The 27,808-nt window shown below is 46.1% G+C and overlaps 2 protein-coding genes across 2 annotated transcripts in view; both read left to right on the top strand.

The window, feature by feature from the left end:
- LOC144888560 (protein FAM200C-like) overlaps positions 1-27,808 on the top strand; it is a 143,878-nt gene that overhangs the window by 41,179 nt on the left and 74,891 nt on the right. The gene's annotated exons all lie outside the window — the stretch shown is intronic.
- Positions 183-26,642, top strand: MRPS10 (mitochondrial ribosomal protein S10). The gene is made up of 7 exons (XM_068133701.2): positions 183-357; positions 1,888-1,952; positions 2,109-2,211; positions 7,850-7,989; positions 8,091-8,199; positions 25,626-25,715; positions 25,823-26,642. The coding sequence occupies exons 1-7, from the start codon at positions 232-234 to the stop codon at positions 25,925-25,927; spliced, it is 738 nt and encodes a 245-aa protein (XP_067989802.1). The 5' UTR covers positions 183-231; the 3' UTR covers positions 25,928-26,642.

The following is a 27,808-nucleotide window of genomic DNA, read 5'->3' as shown; positions in this document are numbered from 1 at the left end:
TAATGTATTGAGTGATGTATAAGGCGAGGGAAGATGATCCACTAGTTCCTATGATAAGTTAATTTTAAATCTTTTTTATTATAATTGTTATTGTAAAACATGTATTATTAAACAAGAGGTTTATGGAAGTGTTGAAGCAGGCTCACACTATAATTATATATATTTTAATATTTATTTATTGCAAAGACACTACTTCCGTATCCGTTTATTTAGTGTTTCACTTTTGTTGACATGCTGTTATTAAATACGTTGCGGGTCCCTTATGCACGTTGTCGTGGCTTGTACTTTTTGTCCCATCGTATTTCTCCTTTAACTTTCCGACATCGGCCTTCTCCTGTACAACTAGCTTCCAACTGGGTAAGGTCATTTGATGGGGTTGAGCTGTCACCGGCGTGCATCCACATAGTACATGGGTCTCTGTTATCCCGTTTTCAGGAATAAGCATTTGAGGAACTTGGGGTATGTTCCATTACCATTCGGCTTGCAGAGCGATCGCCAAGTGGCTTAACCACTTAAGTGAGCAATCCAAAAATTGGTTGCCTCGCAATGGCTGGCTTGGGAAGCGAAAGCAAGCTGATTGGTAATGGAACACATCCGTTGAAATCGTGCAGCAACCAAAGACGATGTGATTTTGAGATTCCTTTTAATCCCGAATAATGTGATTAGTGTTGAAATACAGAGCTTATTCGATATCTTACTAAAGCTTTCTTACCCTTTCCCCCCACACGCCTCCTTTTGCACCCACTCCTCTCCTCTTGCCCCAACCCCTCTCCTCCTGCCCCAACCCCTCTCCTCCTGCCCCAACCCCTCTCCTCCTGCCCAACCCCTCTCCTGCCCCAACCCCTCTCCTGCCCCAACCCCTCTCCTCCTGCCCCAACCCCTCTCCTGCCCCAACCCCTCTCCTCCTGCCCCAACCCCTCTCCTCCTGCCCCAACCCCTCTCCTCCTGCCCCAACCCCTCTCCTCCTGCCCCAACCCCTCTCCTCCTGCCCCAACCCCTCTCCTCCTGCCCCAACCCCTCTCCTCCTGCCCCAACCCCTCTCCTCCTGCCCCAACCCCTCTCCTCCTGCCCCAACCCCTCTCCTCCTGCCCCAACCCCTCTCCTCCTGCCCCAACCCCTCTCCTCCTGCCCCAACCCCTCTCCTCCTGCCCCAACCCCTCTCCTCCTGCCCCAACCCCTCTCCTCCTGCCCCAACCCCTCTCCTCCTGCCCCAACCCCTCTCCTGCCCCCACCCTCTCCTCTTGCCCCCACCCTCTCCTCTTGCCCCCACCCTCTCCTCTTGCCCCCACCCTCTCCTCTTGCCCCCACCCTCTCTTGCCTCCCAATCCCCTCTTCTTGTCCCCACCCTCTCTTCTTGCCTCCCAACCCCCTCTTCTTGTCCCCACCCTCTTTTCTTGCCTCCCACCCTCTCCTCTTGCCTCCCACCCTCTCCTCTTGCCTCCCACCCTCTCCTCTTGCCTCCCACCCTCTCCTCTTGCCTCCCACCCTCTCCTCTTGCCTCCCACCGCTCTCCTCTTGCCTCTCAACCTCCTCCTCTCGCCCCCACCCTCTCCTCTTGCTCCCACCGCGCTCCTCTTGCCTCCCAACCCCCTCTTCTTGCCCCCAACCTCTCCTCTTGCCCCCACCCTCTCCTCTTGCCCCCACCCTCTCCTCTTGCCCCCACCCTCTCCTCTTGCCCCTACCCTCTCCTCTTTCCCCCACCCTCTCCTCTTGCTCCCACCCTCTCCTCTTGCTCCCACCGCTCTCCTCTTTCCTCCCAACCTCCTCCTCTTGCCCCCCCCCCCCCCCCATTCCCACTCCTTGTTCCCCCCTCCCATCCTCTTGTCAAGTAGCTGACTCCTGGTTTCTTCCCTTGTTTGAATCATGTATTTTTTCCCCTCTTCACAGTCACTGTCATGGATACTCTCTGGTGGAGAGCATTTATCTTGTCCTATTCATGACTCTTCCTACAGGTAGGTATATTAATTTGTCGACGTTTTTGTGATCTTTGATTGCATTTTTGTTGTTGTGACCCTAAACTTCTGTTTCCTGGTGATAATGGCAGGAATACATCACGTTGTGTTTTGTATGCTTATATGCTCCATGAATCTCCCTGATCTTTTTCTCAGATTGAAATCTGTTCCCTTTTCTACTGGTCCATCGATCAATGCCTCTTCCACATCAATGGTTAAAGTTGGTAATAGCAATAAGCCCAGCACAGACACTCACCTGGTATGTGTGGTTTGCTTCGTTGTCCCTAAAATTGCTCCTTTGGTTGTTTCTTTATTACCAAATACGATAAGCACCCGCTCCCTGCGGGAACAGCCCGGGAGTCATGTTATTATATTTATGATTATTAATACTATAGCAAAGTACCCACCCTACCTGGCGCGATCATGTTCCAAGCATGCACCGCATTCTTGTGACCCGTCCCTTTATTTGGGTGGTGTATAGGCAACAGACCACTGCCTTCATTGCTCCCAAAAATAAAAATTACCCAGGTTACATATATGAAGCAAATAAAGGCGTACTGCTCATGTGCACTTATCGTAGTTGTATAGCTTGGATAATACCAATTTAACCCCTATCTCTCAATCTCCCCCTCCACCCAAAAGAAGAAAATGCCAAGATGGATGAAAAAAAGTTTTCTTTTCTAAAACTTGATGGAGGCAAACGAAACTTGCACAGGCACAACTTCAATGTTCTCTCATTAATTCCTGAAAGTTTTAGCTTCCTCGGTCAAATCCTCTTGGAGGAGTTGGAGCATCCACTCTGAGTCTCGGAGTTCGGTGGTTCAAACCCCAGCAGTGCTACCACAGACTTTATTTCTTTTTTAAATGGTATGTGTTACTTTTTTTTCCTTTTTTTTGTATACATAATCGAGGCTCGTGAAAGAGCTAACATTTATCACACAAACAAACAAAGTGTACAAAAAGGGGAGCGGTAGACAAGATGGGGAGAGAAGGGGAAGCACATAAACACAACATTTGTGAGGGACATCGGGAATGTGTGGGAGGGAGAGGGCTTGGGGGGAGGCCGTGTGGGAAGGGGAGGGGGGGGTGGGGTGGGAGAAGTATAAACACAAGGACACCAAGGACTTCCAGGAAAGAAGTTGGTATTTCAAAAAAGATGAAATTGGGTCACTTTTTTGACACTTGGCCTTTCAAAGGATAAGGCATGGACAAATAGCACTGGAAAGGCAATGGCAAACCGCCCAGTATAACCCTTGCCATGAAACTGCGTCGGCAGCACTGATGCTTTAAAACAAGAGTACGGTAAAAGAGTACGGTATTTAAAATCAAAATACATGCTCCCACCAGGAGTAAAATATAGTGCCGATACCTCCTCCCTACTTGAGGCTCTGCTTCTTCATGTGATGGATGGATAGACGTGTCTCCTTTTAATAACAACCGTTCCACCCAGGAGTGGAAAAATATGTCAATACCAGCTGCCTTTGGCAAGGGGTCAGTGGTTAAACCACTTGCACTATTCTCAGTGTGTGGGCGCAAATCACAAATTACGGTACTCCGAGCACGTATGCAAACTTTGGTGGTGATTGGCCCAGCCGTTTTTATGGTGTAACCCATAGGGCAAAGCCATCTAGAACAGTGTTTGTCTGTCCGTATGTATGCATGTCCCTCGCAAACGTACACCAATCGGAGCCGAGGATCTGGTCACATTATAGGAGTGATGTGATGTGATGTGATGTGATGTGATGTGATTACGTCTGTGATGCCGTTACGATGGCTGACTCCACACACCGCAATTTTTATTTATATGCCGTTTAGGCCAAACGTGGTCGTGTCATATATCACAATCGCCATGCTCTACCTTTACATTTTTCATTCAGTGTGAATCACAAACAAACTGGTTGTTAAAATGACCATCAAATATCGAAAGCATGGGCATTATGGGTCTTCCAACGACAGGTACGTATAGGCCTTAGGCTTCATGCCTTCATGCCTCACCTTCAGAATGCTTCGGACAAATTACCCCAGGCTTCTTAATACAGTAGTATCGTTTTCATAATAATAATAATAATATTAATAATAATAGCAAGTCAGGAGACGACGACGATGGTTCACGAGCGAGCGGTATTCAATGTGTTACGGGGTCCTCCCCCTACCTCTGGTCTCGGTAGACCTCCAAACCCCGAGAGGGTCCCCGGCAGAAAGATGTTATCCTTGGTTGAAATCACGCAAATAATGAAACCCTCAATGGAAGCAGCAAATGAAACAGTCAAATCAATAATGCAACCACCAGGTTATGAACAAACAATAATATATTAGAAATCACACAAAAAAGCCATACAACAATGGGGGCAATATCAAGCCCCTTAACCCCAAACTCACGGCACCTCCCCAATGTCTCTGCACCCCTCCAAGGCGAAGTCCCAATGTCTCTGCACCCCTCCAAGGCGAAGTCCCAATGTCTCTGTGCGCTCCCGCGATCGGGGAGTCAAGGCCCGATTAAAGTCAATTGAGGCGTAGGCGATCGAGACGACCCCAAAGTCACGTTGTTCAGCACCCAGCAATACAGCGGTGGAAAGGAACCTCACAAAGAGGCACTCCGACGTACAACTTTTGCGGTTCAATCCGTGAGCTTCCGTATAATTCTCACGTGCCCTTTCTGGCACAGCCGTCCCCGGCAAACCACCGGGGAATAATGCCCAGCTGACACGACCAAACCCGGTTCACTGCAAGTTGCTCGCGTGGCGAAGATGGCGGACGTCTTTGTCTCGAACCCGGTCTTTTAGGCCAGGATCCTCCGGAACCTCAATGAGGATCCCCGACGACACAGGCTCCACGCACTCCGGCGATGTCTCTTATCGCCCGAACTTCCCTTCAAGGATGCAAAGTTCACTCGCACTGTACGTCGACCGCTCGGCCCGGAGCTAAAACGACCACGTCTCTTCACGATATCCTCCCGCCTCCTTTCTCCCTCGCTCCACCCCTTCCGGTCACAATCCGAATTTCCGGCCACATTTTACCAGGAGCGCTTTTAAATCTTTTAACTATAATAACCCTTTCCCTTCAACCACAATCACCAGAATACTTCGAACCAACAACAATAATCATAACAACAATCATTAGGGCCGAATCCATAACAAATGACAACGGTCAAAACCGACATTGAAAATATATAAATAGGAATGTATTATCTGTTATGAGACTACTTAGCTACACAATACCGAAAATTCGGTTAGATTGCGACAACTTTGAAAATTTGACCTTTGTGACCTTGAAATGTCAAAACGAAGGTTACTGACCTTGACATGAGATAGAAAATAATGTATAGTCAGTTATGAGGTTAGTTAGCTACACAATACCGAAAATTCGGTTCGATTCCGACAACTTTGAAAATTTGACCTTTGTGACCTTCAAAGGTCAAAGTAAAAGATTCTGAAATTTGTTGGAAAACTTGTATTTCATGATGTATGTGATAATATAGGATCATGTACGACATTTCACCCGATCAGGAAGCGAACAATGTAATAAAACCATCAAAAATCGACTTTTCTAAATTTCGTGACCTTGTGACCTTGACCTTGGGGCGAAAATAAAAATCGAGCTCCGTGGGGCTAGACACATGGCATTGGCCAAACCAAATACCGAAACCCCTGTCAGATTCCACCAAACCCCTCGGAGAAGATGTAGCTTGAAATCTATTACCCCCTAAAAAGACATCTTTTTCGGGTGTGGCTCCGCCCACAATGGGCGCAATACGCCCAATCTAGGCAGGACACAACTAGATCATGATATCAACCTCCCACCCAAGTTTCATCAAGATCGGATGATATCATCGGGTAGTTATTTTGCGGACAGAGACACACAGACACACACCCATGATGAATATAGTGGTCACTGTTTGATAACTCGTGAACCAATAATAATAACAATAATAACATTAAAAATAATATAGTAAATATAATCATAACACTGCAATCCCTTTGAAATGAAGGCCCTTAAGACCGCAAAGACCTGAAAGATGCTTTTAGACCCCTTGGACCCTTGACCATTTAGAGCTTTAGATCACTTGAATCTTTATAGATTACAAATAAATAATATCACCAATATTACAAATAAATTTGTACAAAAAATGTTTGTGTTATGATTCAGGTCATTATCCTCAGTTAAACCAACCAAGCCTGCTTGTCTGTAGCCATGTAGCGATGTGAGGCGATCGTAGTGAGCTGATCGACGCCAGTGCAGAGAATTGCATTATTACCTCCGCCACCAAAGGTGGATGGAGGTTATGTTTTCACCCCTGTTTGTCTGTTTGTCTGTCTTTGTTTGTGAACAAAATGTCTCAAAAAGTTGTGGATGGACTCGGACAAAATTTGGCAGAGATGTAGCATATATCACAAAGATGAAATGATTCGATTTTGGTGAAGATCCGGATTCGGATCTGGCTACTATAATTTTTTAAGTGATTCTTCACCATTGAGAGATATGGCCAAAAACGATATATAGCACGATATCTCAAAAAGTTGTGGACGGATTTGGACGAAACTTGTTGGACAGGTTGTGTGTGACAAGGAAGAATCAATTCGATTTTGGTGAAGATATGAATATGGATTTGGATTTTGGATATGAGAATTATTTAATTTTTAAGTGATTCTCCACCATTGAGTGATATGGCCATCCAGGCGGAGGTATGCTCTCTACTGAGTGTTCTCGTTTCAGTATGATTTCATGAGGGTGCACACATGCATTGTGGGGAATTTGGAAACCATTTACTGCAGCTATACATTTATAGCACAAGTTCCAAAATTGCTGATATCCTTCACTCACTCAGTATATGCTTACTGACTGATGCCTTGTGCAGATTTGTGTGCCGATTAACTTGCACCTTGACAGTGTGCCTCTTTGCTGAGAGATTTGCGCTATTTGATTTTGCTCGAGCAGAATTCCCATTTGATTACTCTGGTGTTTTGCAGGAGTTTAAATGACAGTTTGTTGTGCATTTGATTTCGCCTGACTCGTTTAGAATGTCACTTGACTCGTATGTACACACGAGGGTGGTTCAAGGCTACATTGGACTTTTGATATTTAGTTGATGGTGAAGTACCTGAAAGTTGACATTTCCCTTGCTACACGAAAGCTCTTATCCCATCACTCTGTTAGGTCATTGTGTCCCTTCTGCTTCAAAATCTCCAGGATGGGTACATAGCCATTTCAGACGAGCTGGGATGTCTATGATTCACAAACCTACTGCCACCCAGATATTCCTCGAGCGGTCCAATGAGATGAAAATCATAAGCCGATAGGCCTGTACCATAAGGTGGATGATTTGAAACTTGCCATCTCCTATTTAGCTGTAATAGTGGACACATTTGCTGTGTGAGGTTGAGTATTCATGCATTAAGGTTTGTGTGCATGCGTGCGTAAAATGTTCATTGCTTGAGCTATATTTTTAGGTAGAACAATAAAACTATGACTATTGCCCGGTAAAACTGGCTCCAACCTTTTGCTTCTGACCTGCAGGTGTCCTGCATGTAAGGGATGATTGATTTCCTCGCTGTGTTGAAGCACTGTCGGCACATTTTGCCAATCAAGCTTCTGAGAGGGGTATAACAGCTCAGCAAGTCCTCAAGACTTGTTTTAAATGAGCCTTGGTCCATCAGGCCTCACTGCTGTGGCAGGCAGTCCCATGGCACATGGCTTGTTCTTTGCTTGCATGATTAACTGGGACAACCTCAAAATAGGTTATCAGCCAAACAACAGAATAATTGTTATCTCGAGTCAACGTGTGTTGGTGCTTTTGGGCTGAACTCTGTACATTTCTATTGTTTCGTTTTATTTCATCTTGTTTATTCTTAATATAATTCAATGATTTCTTTTTCTCAATTCCACCACCACCACTCAAGTTCACAGTTACAAATGAACCTGATGACCTTTTTCGGCAGCTCATAGTCAGGGTAAAAGGTCACGACACGGCTGTGCTTGACAGCTATGAGTTCTTTGTGTCCCTGGCAGCACGTGAACTGGAAATTACATTGGACAAAATGTAAGTACGGACGAAATGGGTTTGAGTAACAGATGAGCATGCAAGCTTTTGGAAGTTCGTTGTCCTAATAATGGTGTTGCTCTTTTAATGCATTCATGCAGTTGGGTGCCAAAGAAGGTGTTTGAAAGATTTACACTCCTGAAATCGGTTCACATCTACAAAAACCACCGCGTGCAGTATGAGATGCGCACATATGGCCGTGTTTTTGAGGTTGGTCACATTCACTTGAAGAACTTGGGAGTTTATAGAATACCTTACATCGTTATGCGGTCTTGAGAAAAAGGACATGGGACAGCGTCGTTAAACTCTTGCTTTGCGCTTTGCACTAAACAATGAGTGCCAGGCGCCACTGTATTTGTCTGAATGCTGAATCTCACATGTACTCTCTGATTTGTGTTCTACGGCGTTCAAAAATATATAATTCAATTGAAATTAAGTAGATCCTCAATCGTAGACGGACATCTGTAGACAGATAGACAAAGTGAACCAATTGCATAACCACGCGCTTCACTTTGCGTGAGTCGGGTAATGGGTACATGACTTGGGCTGTGGAAAGAGGTGAAGGTGAGAGACTGTGTAAGCAGATTGAGTGAGAAAAATAATGAGAGATGGAGTAAGGTAGGAAGTGAGTCTATAAAAGTTTGGTGGAAGAATGGTTATACCAAGAGTTGTACCCAAGTTTCGTGGTCGATTATGCTGAATACTTGACGTTAAAGAAGAGAGCATTGTTGAACACTTGCACCCAAACATTTCGATAAACTATTTGTTCCCTGTCGCCAATTAACTTGGTGTTCTCCACACTTTGAAAATACTATACCTATTAGGGTGGTCCAAAAATTTGAAGATTGGATTTTCATTTTTCCACAAGCCTGCCCCTATTCCTATTCAAGAAAGTAGTTTGTGGTGAAAATTTGAGCTTGATTGGACAATATTTAGAGGTTGCTCAAAATGTTGACAAATTTTAATGAATAATAAGATACAGAATTTTTAGCATCATACATCAATTCATAGATAATTATCTATTTTCAATTACTCAAATTATTTATTATTGTTATTGTTTGTTTGTGAACTAATAAATAATTATGTACAATGTACCATTGTACGTTCAATTGTTCATTGTTCAATGTTCATTCATATAGTCAAATTAAGATTAAAAACAAAACAGTAGATTAAACATTCATGTATTAATTTGACAATAAATCAATTATCGGAAAAATAAATCATCTATCAGAGACGATAAAACAAATCTATCAGAACAATTAAAACAAAGTAAACATCACAATACACATAATTTGAATGATTTTACGTAACATTGTTTTCAGAAACTTGTGTTTCAAAACATTGCCTACTTCTTTGACAAGATGGCTTTGGTTGACACTGGAAAGTTTTCACAATGAAGTTTCACAACTCTCAACACAAATTGCTTCTGCTCTTCATTCTTGGTCAGTGTCATGGAAAGTTTGGATGAGAGCAACACCTCGCTCAGCACAGTCATTGATAACCTTCATGCTGCGTATCTTCTTCTCAAGCTCTTGGTATGAGTTGTCTGTGTTCCAGAGGTGTGGCTCCTTTTCCAGAAAACTCAGTGATACTTCTTTGTCAGAATCTGAGATGACAACACCAAATAATTCAAGAGATCGACTTGTGATGTAGGTGTCCACTGAGTCAGAAAGCCTGAAGGCTTTAGCAACTATCCCATGAAGATTGTTTGGCTTTGGAGCCCGCTTGAAGTTCTTCACCATCTTTGCCTTTGTCTCATCATCCACCCGGCTATCAAAAAGAGCTAATGCAGCAAGGTGTTCTGACAAATACCAGAGGTGTCTAGTGAATGCTTTGACAGCAGTTTCACAGACAACCATATCTGGGTAAGAATCAAGGGTTGAAAGAAGAAGCAAATCATTGAGAGGTGCCTTTGTGGGTAGCGGCGCCTCATGCCAGAATCTCGCATACACAACTGCAACAAAAAGAGCAATCTGTGTGATTCCCTTCAATTCATGTGATGTTGGCTTTATTTGGTCTTTGAAGAGAACCATCTTGAGAGCATATATGGCTTTCATCATCCAACGGGCATTGTGCATAGCTCCTGGGGCACGGAATTTCACCTCTCTGGCCTCACATCCACCCAGACATGTATGGCATAGTCTCAGAAGTTATTCATAGTCATCACGTGGGTGTTGTTCTTCCAGTGCAGCAGCATACAAATGTATCATATTCTGACGTTCAACAAGGTTATAGGAAAATATTGTTGAGGATTTGAGAATTGTTGTAAATATCACCCTCTGTAAGTGTAATGATTCCCTGTAAATATCTCCGATTTGTGTGAAAAGGTCAAAGGTCGTCCTCTTCGTTAGTCCATATACATACACGCAGGCCACCATATACCCTTCTAAATAGTTATTTCTTTATTATGTGTATTAGTTTAAAGTTGTGTTTCCCATTAGTTGACTCTACATTGCACCGAATTCAAAGAAGATAGATTCCCTTTCAATTCCCCATTTGTCCGCAATTGCCAACTGCATTCGCCCTCCATTGAACACGTGGTCGGTTCGGAGAAGAAAGGCGTGTCTCCGCCCTCGTCATCGGAGGGAGGAGTGAGCCAGCCCCGATCAACCAACCAAGGATGAGGGGTTTGGCTTGACAGGGCGGAGACAGAACGACCGGGGAGGTTCGCGAAGATTCGAGGGTGTGGCCTATATAACCCGTCACGCGACGCCCCCACAGAGATGATTGAGGGAGAGAGATGCGCGCAAGAGTTCAGTGAGGGACTGTTTGGTAAAGGAGGTGAAGGGCGAAGTCATTGAGGGAGCCAGAGAGTTGAAGGAGCCCGAATAGAGAGCTCTGGGAAAGGAGACGCTGTTCCAACCAGCCTTGCCACGACAAGCTCCGACGTGTTCCTGCGAGCATCCCGGCCGTGTGGACCCGAGTGCGGAGGGGCCGCGGCTGCTCACTCCCGGCCCGACCATTCTCCTGCTCCAACTGAACCTTCCTCTCCTTCCAGCCATTCGTTCCTTCCTTCATTCCCTGTGTAAGTCTGATTGTCGTCTGTTTTGTGTCTCTTGTCCTGGGGTATAAGTAAGTTTGTATAGGTAAGTTAGTATTGCACTGTGTCCTTCTGGTCCTTCCATCCTTCTGTAAATTATTTTCGTATCTTTCCTTCTGCTTGGTTCTTTTGGTCTTGTACATAATAGTTAGTAATAAATTATATTTGTTCTTCCTACTTTTGCCTTCTTCTTCTTCACATCCGTTCGTCTTTGAGGTTTCCACATTGAACACCTGTGGCGTGATTTTGGCCAACGTTTGAGAATCAGGTCAGTTACTTGCTAATGGTTCGTGCCGCGGCTGCTAATCCGCTCGGCAATTAACATCTTGTCCGCGGTCGCGAACGGGGTTGCTCACCTGCCTCTCCGGAGGGAGCTTGGGCAACTTCAGGACTCACGTCGGTCAGTCATACACAAGGGGATTAATCCCCCCCTTCTTAAGGGGAAAAAGGCCGACGTAGAGATCCGTAACAATTGGTGTCAGGAGCGCGATTCAGACCCGAAGTGCGTTTAACGCACTCAAATTACGAGTGGCCCAAAATTTTATTTTATATTCCTAAATTTAAAATCATGCCATGGATAGTCAAGGCGATCGGGTGCCGGTGGGAGTAGATTTAGAAGGGGTAGAAGTGACCCAGGACCCCAGGGAAGAAGTGGGAATAATGGAGGAGGAAAGCAATGAGGATGTGGTTGCAGAGGGTTCAGGCGCACAAGATGGCGCCCTCGCGCACGATGCTGCAGCGGCACCAAATGTCGCCGCGCCCGTGACCGTAGCAGCGCCGCCAATGGACTGGGGCCTTTTCATGCTGCAAATGGAGGCCCTTTATTGCGAAGATGGGGGAGCAAATAGAAAATAAAATGGATGCTCGGAGCGATAAATTGAGTGAGAAACTGGGAGGCCAAATGGGAGCAATGAGGGATGAAGCAAGGGGTACCAGTGAGCAATTGAGAGACGGGTTAAGTAATATGGGAAATCAAATCGGGGGGCTAGAAGCCAAATTTGAGGGTTTAGACAATAAATTTGAGGGGTTAGACAACAGGTTGGAAGGGCTAGAAGGTAAATTGGGGGGCCAACTGGAGGACGTGGGTAACCAAATCGGGGAAATGAAGGAGGGGTTAACGGGGTTGGAAAACAGAATGGCTGCCCAGGAGAACCAGATGGAGGGGGTGAAGAATGGGTTAGGGGGGTTAGAAAACACAATGGAAGGCAAATTGAGGGAGATCGGGGAGCAATCCTCCCGGGAAATTAAACAGATGGGAGATCAGATAGAGGAGGTGAAAATCGGGTTGGAAACTAAATTGGATGCCCAGAGGAATGATTTGGAACAGATGAGGGCAGCATCTACCAAAGAGATGGGAGAAATGGGGGGAGGAGATCAGACGAGGTATGGGCGAGGAGGTCTCGGGTGTACGCGAGGAGGTAAAGCGAGGTGAGGAGCGTATGGAGAAAGAGGTGAGAAATAGTACGGCTAGGTTACAGGGGGGCATAGAGGATCTGAAGAGGGGAGTGGAACAGCTGACGGTGGGACAAAAGGAATTAGTGGAGCAAGTGGAAAAGAACACTGCGATAATCGGGGGGTTAAAGGCGACGCAGAAAGAAATAAAAAAGGAACTGGTAGCGACGAAGAGGGAATGTCAGATGGTACATGAGGGGTTGACAAAGAGGTTGGACGAGGTGACAGAGGCAATGGAGACGAAAGAACGGGAGGTGAGGACGCACATAGAAACGATCAAGGTGACCTTAGAGGACGAAATTGAGGGGGCGCACCAGGAAATGAAAGAGGTGAAGTAAAAATTAGAGAATGTGGAAGAGGGGGTGAGTGAAATTAAGAAGAGACGGAGGGAAACTCAGAGGGAGATAAAGGAGGAGGTGATGGAATATGTGCAAGGTCTGTGCTCAAATCGTGATGATGTGCTTACTGACCAAATAAAGAATTTGCAGGTGGCGGAGGAGGAGCGGAGACGTGTCGAGGTGAGTGGCGATATACTCGGAAATGTATATGGTGTGAGGGGAGATTCAGTCGGCTTAGGTGTTGGTGTAGACCCGGGTGTTCGTGAGGGACCAATGGTGAGGTGTATGACTGGTCCGGAGTGTATGGATAGAGGAGGTGTGCAAGGAGGTCTGACTAAGGGGAGCGTGCGTGGGAGTGTCGAGCTCCGCGCCGGGACGGTCCCCGCCAGCCGATGCCCTCAACTCCGCCCCGTATCGATCGGCCTAGCCGACCTCAGACACCCCCCCCCCCCCCCCCCCCCCCCGCCAGGGCCCGGGAAACTAGAACGTGCCGGGCATGCAGGGCGGTGTTCGGCAGTAGGGGATGGAGAGGAGCCCTCATTGACGCGACAGATACAGAGTGGAACGGAGGGGTGTGTGAGGAAAAAGTGCGTGCCGAGGAGTGAGTGAGTGCTGTCGAGAGTGAGTTGGTTGTGGCGCAGGTGCGGGGGGGCACATGGAAGCGCGTGATGGGGAGTGTTACAGGGGATGTAACGAAAGAGTGCACACCTGTGGTGAGTGTTACGGAGGACGTAACGGGAGAGTGTGCACAAGAGGATGCACGAGAGAGGGGTGTAACGGACGGGTGCATGCTTAGAGTGCGCTGTCGAGAGTAAGGGTGAATGCGCGACCGAGTGTGGTGGTGAGAGTAGTGAGAGTGACACGGAGCACGAGTTGGTTGTGGCAGGTGAGAGAGAATGTACACCTGGAATGGAAGGATGCACACCTGGAATGGTCGAGCGCGTGTGGGAATGCACACTTGAGTTGGTAGTGAAGCATGTGATTGGGTGTGCAGGTGAGTGCACACCCGTGGTTGTCACAGAGGATGTGACCGAGGAGTGGGCGCGAAGAGGTGTGTTGGTGAGGTGTACGAACGACGAGTGTGTGCCAAGGTGTGCGGTGATCAGGTGTGTGACGAAGTCTATGAGTGTACCTGGGGGGTGTGTAAGAGAAGGTGCAATGACGAGGAGTATGGAGACAGCTGGATGGGTGAGCAAGGAACTGAACGCGGGGTGTGAGCATGCAAGTGAAGCATCGACGTTAAACGGAGCAGCGGTTAGATCGACTTTTAGCCGAAGCAAGCCCTCGGTTCGTGCCGGGCTTTGTGTGCAGCGGGAACCAGCGGGGATCGTAACCACGGCGGTTTCAAAAGAACCGCCGTACGGGATCCCCGCCGGGCCTCGCTCAGCACGGTCGCGTCCGTGCTCCGCTAAGCGGAGCGGGCGGCCCGGTTCGAGGACGGGGGAAGGGTTGGCGCGGCGACCCCTTGTGGTTGCAGCGCACCGCCGGCCGAGATTGGGGCATCGGACGGTTCCGTGCCGACATGGTGCGTGGAATCTCGGCCCGAGTAAACCTCCTTCCCTGCACCGAATGCCGGACGGACCCAACCGCCGGCAATGAACCACCCGCATTCATTGCTCGGCTTTGCGAAGCCGAGTTTTAATGATGTAACGACGCACCGAGGCTCAAGTTAAAGTACATTTGGTAGGGATAGGGAATTTGTGATTGGAAAATTTTTGATTGGCTGGAATTTGATGAGCAAAATTTATAGTGGAAGATGCCCGATGTGGTGGGATGGCAAATCCACCATCCCTCACACGACGGGGCACATGAGCAATAGCTATGGGGTTTATGGCAGTGTAAGTTCGCCGAGGGAGGGTTAGGATAATGTATAGGGACCTAGAGATGACCATAGGTAACTGTAGATTTAAGTAGCAACATTGGACAGGTAGTCGGGAACATAGAGAGGTTAGAATGGATGATAATGACGAGGGAGCGCAATAATGTAAGGGGCGACGGGGAAGCGCAAGTTTTAGCAGGGCACCAGGTAGATCAGATGCCGTGTGTTTGAGAATCGGAAGTGTATTGTGAAAAGTGAGTGAGGTGGTTGTGCATTGTATTGAATGATTGAAGAAGCCTGGGAGGAAGGAGGCTGCAGGAAGCACCAGGTGTGATGGCACAGGTTTGCAAATACAGGTGTATGGAGCATGGTTGTATGGAATAAATGGTCTGGAATATATGGAGTATGGAATGGATGGTGTGGACTGAGTATGGTGGAAACTGTGGAGCGGAGTGGATGGTGCGAAGGTGTGTATGGGGAGGATGGACCCCATCACGAATACCCGGGGAGGGTAGTTTAAGAGTTAGGTAGAGGGAGTAGGTAAATTGTGGTTGGATATTGGCATCTGTGGTGCGTGTGGAAGAATGGTGTTTGGATGGGTGCATTAGTGACGTGGAAATGGCTGGGCGTGTGGCCTGTTAGTGTGTGTAGTTAAATGGGCACTCCACCACTGTGAGGATTTCGGCCAGGTGAGGCCGCAGGTGGGCTCTGGGAGCCGGTAGAGTTGTTGTGGATGGGGCCCGAGGATCCAAAGGACGGACCCGGGTAGCCCAGTGCCAGAGAGGGCACCGAGTGGGGAGAGTGCCAGAGGGCCTTCCCCAGTTAGATAGGTTAGGGTGAGGAGCAGGTAAGCTCGGAGGCAACTGCAGTGGTGGAGGTGTGCAGGTGGGTAGACCTGCTGGGAGAGCCACACGACCCAGTCCTGAAATTGTGCAAAGGCACAGGGAGTTGAATCGGGGGAGTGAGACCCCAAATTGATGAAGCACCACAGTTTGGTCAATGGGAATTTGGTTCTTAAAACCGCATAGAGTAAGTTGGCCATTGGATTGGCAGGGAAAGACCCCGGGTAGTGCAAAGTGTGTTAATGTCATTTAGAAGGTAGATAGGATGGAAATCTCCTTGCACCATCTGCATCCACTCACCTGAGGTAACGACGGTGCTCCACGCCATGCCATGTTATTGTTTTTTTTTTGTGCAAATGTTTTGGATTGTGAGACGCATCATGACGTGGGTGTGACATTGTGTTGATGTTCCATCTCTCCCTCCTTATGAGGATTGATGATGAATTGGTGATGGCAAATTTTGGATTAGAGGGATTGTGGTGACGAATTTGGTACAGGGGAAATATGGGGAAGACGAGACAGTAGTGACGAATTGGTAAGGGTGTAGATTTTTTTTTTTGTACATACTGGGGTAAGGGCAAGGGTAGAGTAGGTAACGGGGGGGGGGGGGGTGACGTATGGTAGGGACGAGCTTTTCTCCGCTCAGTCTCCAGACGCACCTCACCTTGCATTGCCTTTATTGATGTGTACCCTTGTGACCTTACCCCTCGCTAACCTGCCCTCTCTGTCTTCCTTCCCCGACCCATGGATCGTGCTCTCTGGGCACCGAGGGGAGCGTGCGGGAGTCCGCCATTGTGTGCCAGAACCCCCGCAACCAGCTGTCTGCATCGATGCACCCCTTATGGACCACATGTCTGTGGCTGAGCACCACTCATGGACCCCACGGGTTGGGGCATGGCCCCTCTGCTGGAACCGGCCACGATGGCCCAGGATCTTGCTTGCGGACCTCGGTGACGTGGCACCTATGCCACACAGGTGAACCACCCCGAGTCGGCCCCTGTGGGCCATAAATAAAAAGTGGACACGTTTTGTGCTTTTTATTATTTCCAAATAGGCCGCCATCAAGAAGACAAAGAAAGACAACATCTGGAAGAACAATGGCCAGCAGAGGGAGCCGAAGAGCAAGACCACCAGCAGGGGTTTGTTTAATTTTTTGAACTGTGGTGACTGTGCACTTTGGTGCATTTTTTGGTGCTCTTTATTGGTGCTGGTGCGTCGATGCAGCGCAGGCTGTCTCCCCCCCCCCCCCCCCCCAAAAGAACAATCGCAGGTCCTGGGTTGCGTTTTGTAAATACAGTCAGCGTCACTTGTAAATAATGCTCCCCACTGTTCATGTTTAGTTTGAAGACAATTCCGCAATTCGGTTAGCTGTGGGCGTAAATCTGTTAGGCAGGGTGCAATGCAGCAGGGGGACATACTTATTTGTGTTTTAAAACTGTCGCACTCAGGGTCAGGTTAAATGTAGAGGGAACTACACCTACGTGTCACAGTAAGTTAAAGTTTTATAGGCCCGAGCACGTGCCTCGAGGATGAGGGTGCAGTGTTGTGGATTTGAGAATTGTTGTAAATATCACCCTCTGTAAGTGAAATGATTCCCTGTAAATATCTCCGATTTGTGTGTAAAGGTCAAAGGTCGTCCTCTTAGTTACTCCATATACATACACGCAGGCCACCATATACCCTTCTAAATAGTTATTTCTTTATTATGTGTATTAGTTTAAGGTTGTGTTTCCCATTAGTTGACTCTACATTGCACCGAATTCAAAGAAGATAGATTCCCTTTCAATTCCCCATTTGTCCGCAATTGCCAACTGCATTCGCCCTCCATTGAACACGCGGTCGGTTCGGAGAAGAAAGGCGTGTCTCCGCCCTCGTCATCTGAGGGAGGAGTGAGCCAGCCCCGATCAACCAACCAAGGATGAGGGGTTTGGCTTGAGAGGGCGGAGACAGAACGACCGGGGAGGTTCGCGAAGATTCGAGGGTGTGGCCTATATAACCTGTCACGCGACGTCCCCACAGAGATGATTGAGAGAGAGAGATGCACGCAAGAGTTCAGTGAGGGACTGCTTGGTAAAGGAGGTGAAGGTCGAAGTCATTGAGGGAGCCAGAGAGTTGAAGGAGCCCGAATAGAGAGCTCTGGGAAAGGAGACGCTGTTCCAACCAGCCTTGCCACGACAAGCTCCGACGTGTTGCTGCGAGCATCCCGGCCGTGTGGACCCGAGTGCGGAGGGGCGGCGGCTGCTCACTCCCGGCCCGACCATTCTCCTGCTCCAACTGAACCTTACTCTCCTTCCAGCCATTCGTTCCTGCCTTCATTCCCTGTGTAAGTCTGATTGTCGTCTGTTTTGTGTGTCTTGTCCTGGGGTATAAGTAAGTTTGTATAGGTAAGTTAGTGTTGCACTGTGTCCTTCTGGTCCTTCCATCCTTCTGTAAATTATTTTCGTATCTTTCCTTCTGCTTGGTTCTTTTGGTCTTGTACATAATAGTTAGTAATAAATTATATTTGTTCTTCCTACTTTTGCCTTCTTCTTCACATCCGTTCGTCTTTGAGGTTTCCACATTGAACACCTGTGGCGCGATTTTGGCCAACGTTTGAGAATCGGGTCAGTTACTTGCTAATGGTTCGTGCCGCGGCTGCTACTCCGCTCGGCAATTAACATCTTGTCCGCGGTCGCGAACGGGGTTGCTCACCTGCCTCTCCGGAGGGAGCTTGGGCAACTTCAGGACTCACGTCGGTCAGTCATACACAAGGGGATTAATCCCCCCTTCTTAAGGGGAAAAAGGCCGACGTAGAGATCCGTAACAATATTTTATCTTCTACTTGGAACCTCTTCTTGTCAATTAAAGCCCGTGTTTCTGAAACCTCTTGAACAGTCTGATCTCAGGTCCGCGAGTGGGTCCTATGACTTTAGTTGTAACATCAGAGAGCATTACTTCAAACACATGATATCGACATGCAATCCAGACAAGCTTAGCATCCAAACCTGCTTCAATGAGGGTACATGCTCTGTTTCTCAGCCCTGTGTTGGATGCAGTGGTGTCAAACACTATGCCTTTCACCAACTGTTTGACATTCCACTCCTCAAGAAGTTGTATGCATGCATTTGCTTGTGCTACACCAGTGCCTTGGGGAATTTTTGGGACTCCAAGCAACTTCTCGGTATTCATACCAGTTACAAGTATCGCTACCCGATCAACAGATTCTTTGTGATTGCCAGTATAATCAGGGAGTATTTTCCCATCCCAGTGTAGTAGGAGTGGGCTATTACATGAGAAATTTGCCTTTTCTTCAGTGGCCATTATTTCCCTTCCACGAATTCGAGCACGACAAATTCCACTGTGTGACAGAGAAATGTCTTCAATGGTATGACCAAGAGATTGTGCAAAAGCACTGGCCACAAACATAGCACGCCGATCTGAGAGATTTACTCTGTCCAGAGTTGCCACTATTGCTGGAGTGAACACCTTGATGGGAGCCATTTTCGCCTGTTTGGCAGAAGATGGACTTTGGAGTTTGAATTCATTGTCCCCTGAATCGGAGCTTTCAATCTCAGACATCATCATCATCAACCACAGCCGATGTTGATGGAACAGATTGCATTGCTGTTAGAGTCTCAGCAGCATGTTTCTTCTTTCTTTTATCTTCATTCTCAAGCCTGATACACTTTCTGTTCTCCTTCACTGCCAGAGTGTTGTCCACAGATCCTATAAGTGAACTTAAGGGATCCTCACGCTGCTGCATGATAAGGAATGCTTTGTCTTCTTCATTCGTCATTTTCTCAAGCGCATCATTTGGTGAGATATCGAAGAGGGATTGAAGATCATCTTTGAACATCTGCTCCTTCACTCTATAGTTTTCGAATGTCTTGGTTCTATTTTTCTTTACCAGTTTGTAGGCATCATACAACTTCAAAAGTTGGCACTCACAGGAATATACTCTCTGCAATGGAATTCGTGCTTTCTCCCAGTATGCACACACAGCTTGTACACTAAGTTTGGCACTTTCCTGAACTGTATGGTGTTCTTGTATGTGATGGTACTCCATTTTCTGCAATGTGTGTCCTTTGGTTGGTAGTCCCCCACATATTATTTCCTTTTCAGATTTGCCGAGCAACCAAACTGTGGAAGAGCTGCGAGTTTCTGCCATCTGAAAAAAAAAACAGGATAAATAAAAAATGTTATTTTTTGAGCAACCTCTAAATAAGTTCCAATTGACCTCATATTTGGTTCATATGATCTTTATGAACATATAATAGGAACAAGGGCATCCTTGTGGAGAATAGATTTTTAATAGTATTAAATATTACATATATCTGTGGACCACCCTAATACCTATGCTTTGGCACAGAAGTACAGCAAAGGTTAACAAATTTTTTTTTTTTTTTTACCCATGCCAGAGGAGAGGGTGTTGCATTTGAATCCGTTTGTTTGTCCGCAGAGAATAAATATGATTTTCTCTGAACCGTTGGTCTGATTGACAGGAAATTTTCACCATAGGTGTGCCTCCTCCTGTATAATTGTAATGATAATTATGACGTCATAGGTCACGTGGTATGGGCGCCATCTTGGAAAAACTGAAAAACTTTGCACCTTTATATCTCCGAAAGTGCTGCATAGAAAAAATTGAGACATGGCTCATTGTAAAGAACTCGCCATAGGGAATTATATATATTAATGATGTCATAGTTGCCTCCATTATGACGTCATAATTTGACAAGTACAAAACTTCATCCGATCAGGCTAAAATTTATTGAGCGTCATCTCGGGATATGGAGAATGGTGGAGAAAAAATAATAACGATGGTGTCATCGGTCACGTGGTTAAGCCTCCATATTTGTTTTAACATAAAAGCCTTAAAAAACACGAAAAACATGTCTTGGCGAGGGTCTGCAATCTTATTGCTCTTTCTTTATTTTTTTTTTGTTGGTGTTTAATCATAAAATTGACAGAACTGAACATGACAAATTATTTGTTATTTGTTGATAATTGTAAGTTAATTGACATTTGTCATGAGTTTACAAGAAGTTCACCATATGAAGAAGAAAAATAAAATACATAAAGACATTGTTTGGCTATTGGATAATAAAATGTACAAAAACGAGCATAACAATAAATAAAAAAAACCACCTTTAGAGGCCATTTTTCCCCGCAAGCGGGGGTTGGCCTTTTTCGGGGACCGTGGTTGTTGTTGTTTTTCGGTCCCCTTTTTGAAGCAATGTTTTACGGCCGGATGCCCTTCTTGCCGCCAACCCTTTTTGTCGCCTTTTACGACAAGCAGGGAATTACCAGTGAACTGGTACTCAATTAGCCGACCTCGGAAGGATGACAGGCTGAGTCAACCCCCCTGGCGTTAATTCAGCGATCGACCGGGATTCAAACCCAGGATCCTAGGATCCTAAGCTGGCACCCTAGCCGCTAGCCCAACACCAGGGCAACACCAGCATAACAATAATAGCAGAATGTAAATCTGTTGCATAAACCCAGAGTTCACAAACTTGACGGAATGAATTTTTTTTTTTTAATGACTAAAAATAAAAAAGTTTGAAGTAGCGTATTCCATTCCACTGCAAGGCAAAGGCCTCCCTCAGCTTATACTGAGGTGTGATTGGCACATTCATCACGCTTGCCATATCTGGGTTAGCAACAGAGAACAAACATGATAAATGTTCATGACAAGTCGGTGAAGAAATAAAGAACTTTAATTACTCGACCAAACAGCCACCTCATTAAAAGTTTTTGTCGTTTCAGTAAACAAGTATTTTTGTCACTGAGTCGAATGATTGATTCTCAGTCGAGATTTGTCAGAATGGTAGCATATCAGAATCTACAGGTGTGCATTCAACGGGCACTCTATATGTTGGTTTGCAAGTGGCATGTGATCCAAAGCAAAGTGAGAAAAAAAATTTAAGCACCAGGAGTCTGATAATCAGCTTAGTGATAAGTTTTGATGGAAAGAAAGAAATAAGAAAACATCTACTTTGTGAGTTCATTAAAAAAAAACTCAAACAAAAGGTAAAATTGCTTATCTGCAAGAACAGCGGGTTAAATCTTGCATATTGAAGATTTCCCTCCTCATTGTAAGGCTACATCTCCATGGGTCAAAATCTAAATGCGCAATGCAGAATGCACATTCGAACATGCCATAAAATTTGTGGGTAACTTGATGCAGATTCATGAGCAGAGGTCGAATAAAATGAATAAAACAAATAAAATGACGTCGTGTCGTTTTCTTTCTTTTTGTTATTTTTGCTTGTGTCAGAGAAGAATGGCCTATTTTGGCAGCTTGTGATAAGTCAGGTTTACTTGTTGTCATTTTGTTTACCTCCACCACCAAAGATGGACATTGGACAGGTTATGTTTTCACCCCTGTTTGTCGATTTGTCTGTCTGTGAACACGATATCTCAAACAAAAAGTTATGGACGGATTTGGATGAAACTTGGTAAACGGGTTGATTAGATTGATTAGATTTTGGTGAGAAATCGGATCTAGATGTGACTTTTAAAATTATTTTAGTGATTCTTCACCATTCTTCATTGATGGGGCCAAAGGCGATTATATAGCACGGTATCTCAAAACGTTGTGGACAGTCTGTTCATGGGACTATTCATACGGTGAGCACGTGGAGCAATGCCATTGTTTCTTTGTAGTTTTTGCAGGGGTGGTCAGGTTTAAAAAGATCCTCTTAATCACTGTTAATCATTGTAGCTTTACAAGTAAAATAATTGTTTGGGGTAAAGATATGTCGAGTTTATTAAACTTCCTGGTGGTTAAAGTGACCTGTCCTTCAGACAGGTTTATTGAGGATTTAATATGTCCAACGGACAAAATTTCCTGTCCCAAACAGTCCGCCAACCATTAACGTCAAGCCCTGTCCGATTTGTAAGTTCTGTCAAACAACAACAACAACAGGCATTTTAAGGCCATTTTCCCTGCAAGAGCGGGGGTTAGCCTTGCGGTCCCCATGACAATGTTCTCCATTTTGCCCTATTTTCTGCATCTCCCCTTGTTAACCCCCTTGCCCGCATTTCTTCTTCGACCATCTTTCGCCAAGTCTTTCTCGGTCTTCCCCGTCCTCTACTTCCTTCTACATTCATTCCCATCACTCTTTTCAACCAGTCACTTTCATCCTTCCTCAACACATGACCAAACCATCTCAACCTGTTTCTCTTCACAGCATCCATCACAGGCTCTATTCCCATCATCTTTCGCAATTCATCATTTGTCTTCCTCTCTCTCAACGATACTCCACACATCCACCGAACCATTCGCATTTCCACCCTTTCCAGCCTTCGTTGCTGCTCTACGTTCATTACCCATGTCTCACTCCCATAAATCATAACACTTCTCACACATGCAGCATACACCTTTCCCTTCAGCTTTAATGACACTCCCCTCCTCGTCAGCACGCCAGTCAGTTCCCGAAACTTCTTCCATGCACATCTCACTTGAGCAACCGTTGCCGAGTCTGATCCACCTTCTCCATTCAGCATGTCTCCAAGGTAACAAAATGTTTTCACACCTTCCAGCTTCACGCCATCTCCAAGATCCAACTCAACATTTCCTCCATCTGCAGCTCCCTCTGTGCACACCTTACACTTGAATGTAGCTGCCACAATGGTTAATGACCCTCTCAAACCACTACATTTTTGATGAACCCACTCAGCGCACATTGTACATTGAATGGATTTCACTCTGGCACCCTTGCTGCACACAGCACACAGCCACTTCCAAGTTCTTTCCACCTCACCACATGCTTTACCACTTGCCATCACCTTCGTTTTTCCGATATTCACCTTCAGACCTTTTGTCTCCATACATTCCTTCCACTTGTTCATCTTCTCCTTCAGTCCATCCATACTTTCTGCAATCAACACCAGATCATCTGCATACAACAACTCCCACGGTAAACCCTCATCTACGTTCTGAGCCAGCACCTCCATCACAGCTACAAATAGTAGTCGACTTAGTACTGACCCCTGATGCACTCCCACCTTCACCTCAAACTCACCACTGTTCCCGTCCTTCGTCCTTACAGCTGTGTGCGCTCTTTTGTACATTGCCATCACTACTCTGATCAACCATTCCTCCACTCCTAACTTCCTCAATGCCCATGTCACTACTTCACGTGGAACCCTATCGAATGCTTTCCCCAGATCAACAAACCCAAGAAACAACTTCTTCCTCTTCTCCATATACCTCTCCTGCAACTGCCTCACAATAAAAAGCGTGTCTGTCGTTCCTCTTCCTGGCATAAATCCAAACTGCATTTCGTCAATCTTCACTTTCTTCCTTATCCTCCTCTCCAACACCCTTTCCAATACCTTCATTCCATGCTCCAATAACTTTATCGCTCGATACGAGCCACAGTCCAGAGGGTCACCTTTCCCCTTGTATAGAGGGACGAGGGTACTCAGTTCCCAATCCACTGGAATGCGGCCTTCTTTCACCACCAGATTGCAGATCTCTGTCATTCTCTTCACACCCCAATTTCCCGCTGCCTTCAACATATCTCCCACAACTCCCGTCGGCCCTCCCGCTTTTCTACTCTTCATTGCTTTTATCGCTTCCTCAACTTCCTTCTCCATTATCTTCTCTGCTGATCCTAAAACTGGGTTACTTTTTATGTTGCCATCCCATTCATTCTCTGCATTCAACAGTATTTCCATATATCTCTTCCATCTTCCTTTAATTCCATCTGGGTCCACAACGATTTGTCCCACTTCATCCTTCAAGCAACTCACCCCCATCACATCACACCTCTCTTTTGCTATCTGCTTTGCAATCCTGAATACCGCTCTCTGACCCTCTTCCGAATCCAAGCGCTCTCAGAACATTTTCCTACATGCCTCCTGTGCCTTTGCTACCTCTTTCTTTGCAGCCTTTTTGGCTGCCTTATAACTTTCATGCTCTGCCTTTTCTGCCCCCATACCCTTCGCCTTCTGCCACTCCTTGAACTTCTTCCTCTTCTCGTCAATCTTCTTCATCATCCCACCATGTTTCCGAGTGCCTCGGTGGTCCTTTTGTCCATCCACATACCTCACCAACGGCTCCCAACAGACTATCTTTCATTGACATCCAACCACTTTCAAGCTCAACCCCATCATCCTCCACCATACTCAGCCTCTCTTTTAATGCCTCCCTCACTGTCACCTCTTTCAACCTCCACACCTTCATTCTCGGTTGGTACTTCACCCGCCGAGCTCTCCTCGCACCTTTCACCCTTATGTCGCAGACAACCAAGTGGTGCTGTGAAACAGCCTCCTCCCCCAGGATCACCTTTGTGTCCCGGAGGTGCCCCCTATCTCGCCTGCGCACCAGCAGGTAGTCAACGGTTGTCGTCGACCCACCTGACGTGTATGTAACATTGTAACAAGCTTATTATCCTCTTTATGGAACTGAGTATTACAAATCAACAAATCAGCTCCATCAGCAAACTCCAAAATCCTCTCACCTTCTCCATTTCTCACACCATATCCGTAACCCCCATGAACTCCCTCAAAACCATCCATACTCCTTCCCACATGTCCGTTTAGGTCTCCTCCTACCACAACAACTTCCTCATCTTTCACGTTTTCCATCAGTTTCTCTATAGCACACCAGAACTTGTCCTTCTCTTCATCGCTCCGACCAACCTGCGGAGCATATCCCGAGATGATGTTCACCAAGAGCTTTCCAATCATCATTTTCACCATCATCAACCTTTCACTCACTCTAGTCACACTCACTACACTGTCTACAAACTCCTCAGAAAACAGGACACCAACACCATTCACGCCCTCTGGACACCCTTGCCACACAAACTTGTATTTCTGTCCCTGCCTACCGTTCACCATTCTCACACCACTTCCCTTCCATCTCGTCTCCTGCACACAACATATGTCCACACAACATATGTCCACACAACATATGTCAAGCCTTTCCAAAACCTTACTACCACAATTCCCCCCTTTAATTTACATCAGATGAGCCGCAATAAGTACGACAAGGAAAGCTCCAACATTACTGATCTCTTCCCATCCATCCACTCAAACCCAGTTCATTTTAAATTTCATTATTGATTTTACTCTTGGTATGAAAAGTGCATTGAAGTCTAGTTGGCTAAAGATGTTTCTCTTTTGATTGAAATGTGTTTTCATATTTACAGGTACGTCATATAACAGGAAGCACAGCTCGTGTCTTCCTTGAATACATCCAGCGGAATCTCCCTGAAGGTGTCGCAATGGAGGTTACATGGGTAAGTCCTTGAAAATAACTGCCTTTGAACCAGCATTATCAACCAGCCGGGAATTTCTGTATATGCCTTCTTGTTGCCCTCTTCCACACTCCCTTCCACAACCCTAGCACCGACTGGAAAAACTCCCGAATCATATCCTGGAGCCAGTGTGGAAGCCAGAAACGGACTCTGCCAGCCCTTTAGCTGATGATGAAGCTGCAACTGAAGACTAGTACTTGCTTTGAGTTGATTAATACCTGAGTTTGGTGTCCAAGAGATTCAACTTCTTTTGTTTGTCATTAAAACTGTCCTTCCAGTAAACCTATATATCCTGACAAGTTTGACACCAAAGAAGAAAGGTTTTAAAGAGAAAAAAAAAAGATGAAGACTATGAAGATGAGTGAGAAGAATGATTTGGAAGCACTGCAGCCAGACTGCCAGGCCTCTTTCATTTGTTTTTGTTGACATTTTTTACATTGAATATTATGGTTGCAAGATGTTGCTTAAATGAATGGCTGCAATGTTTTCAAATATCTTCTTGCAGCTGTCTTCTTAGATTTTGGTATGATCGGTGGTGATGTGGTTTTGTGGTCTGTTATTCCTGCTTTTTAGATCATGGAGGACTCCATGAGTGGCCCACGTACAGTTCCTCCCATGCAGCTGTCGTCTGTGTTTTTGTCTATTGGCAGAATAACTGCACAACGAGGGCCGTTATAGTCGGCATATTTGGCACAGGGCTTCATGTTTAAGTCTAGGTCAAGTTCAACTTGGAGCTCAAAATGAAAAATATAAAATTAAAATTAGTACTGTGCAGAACTATTTGCTCACACCGCTACCACACTATGGTATAAATTTGCAGGGTAGCAATCTCTGAGCCTACACTGCACCGAGACTCGTCGCATCCATCAAGTGCGTTTTAGTTTATAATAAAACATTTTTGCAGCATAATTGGTGTGTTGGCAGTTACTTGCCTGATGGCATCAGAGGTTGTGGATTTAAACCTGATTGAAGGCAGCAGTGTTAGGAGGGCACATTGTCTATGTCCTGACACACACACACACACACACACACACACACACACACACACACACACACACACACACACTGTGCAAATCGATGTGTGTATATGTATGTATGTATGTATATACACTACATGACCAAAGGTATGTGGACACCAGAACATCACACATCTCATTCCAAAATCATGGGCATTAATATGGAGTTGGTCTCCCCTTTGCTGCTATAACAACCTCCACTCTTCTGGGAAGGCTTTCCATAGATGTTGGAACATTGCTGCGGGGATTTGCTTCCATTCAGCCACGAGCATTAATGAGGTCGGGCACTGATGTTGGGCGATTAGGCCTGGCTCGCAGTCGGGGTTCCAATTCATCCCAAAGGTATTCGATGGGGTTGAGGTCAGGGCTCTGTACAGGCCAGTCAAGTTATTCCACACCGATCTCGACAAACAATTTCTGTATGGACTTCACTTTGTGCACGGGGGCATTGTCATGCTGAAACAGGAATGGGCCTTCCTCAAACTGTTGCCACAAAGTTGAAAGCACACAATCGTCTAGAATGTTATTGTATGCTCCAGCATTAAGATTTCCCTTCACTGGAACTAAGGGGCCTAGCCTGAACCATTATTCCTCCTCCACCAAACTTTACATTTGGCACTATGCATTCGAGCAGGTAGCGTTCTCCTTGCGTCCGTCGGACTGCTAGATGGTGAAGCGTGATTAATCACTCCAGAGAACACGTTTGCACTGCTCCAGAGTCCAATGGCGGTGAGCTTTACACCACTCCAGCCGACGCTTGGCATTCCGCATGGTGATTTTAGGCTTGTGTGCGGCTGCTCAGCCATGGAAACCCATTTCATGAAGCTCCCGACGAACAGTTGTTGTGCTGACACTGCTTCCAGAGGCAGTTTTGAACTCGGTAGTGAGTGTTGCAACCGAGGACAGACGATTTTTACCTTTCCAGTGTTGCTTGGGCTTTATGCTTGGGGTCATTGTCCTGTTGGAATGTAAATCTTCACCGCAGTCCAAAGTCTTTTGCACTCTGAAGCAGGTTCAACTCAAGGATTTACCTGTATTTGGCTCCATTTGTTGTTCCCT

The sequence above is a fragment of the Myxine glutinosa genome, chromosome 1, assembly GCF_964187855.1.
Source record: "Myxine glutinosa chromosome 1, kmMyxGlut1.1, whole genome shotgun sequence".
NCBI classification, from domain to species: Eukaryota; Metazoa; Chordata; class Myxini; order Myxiniformes; family Myxinidae; genus Myxine; species Myxine glutinosa.
Note: the sequence above shows the minus strand (reverse complement) of the source record. Positions and strands in the feature narration are given on the sequence as shown.

Bases quoted from the DNA above. Each gene is read 5' to 3' on its own strand.
- MRPS10 (XM_068133701.2), top strand. From the start codon at position 232: ATGCTGTTATTAAATACGTTGCGGGTCCCTTATGCACGTTGTCGTGGC. The intron at 358-1,887 runs GTAAGGTCATTT...CCCTCTTCACAG, and splicing joins TACAACTAGCTTCCAACTGG to TCACTGTCATGGATACTCTC. The intron at 8,200-25,625 runs GTTGGTCACATT...TCATATTTACAG, and splicing joins CATATGGCCGTGTTTTTGAG to GTACGTCATATAACAGGAAG.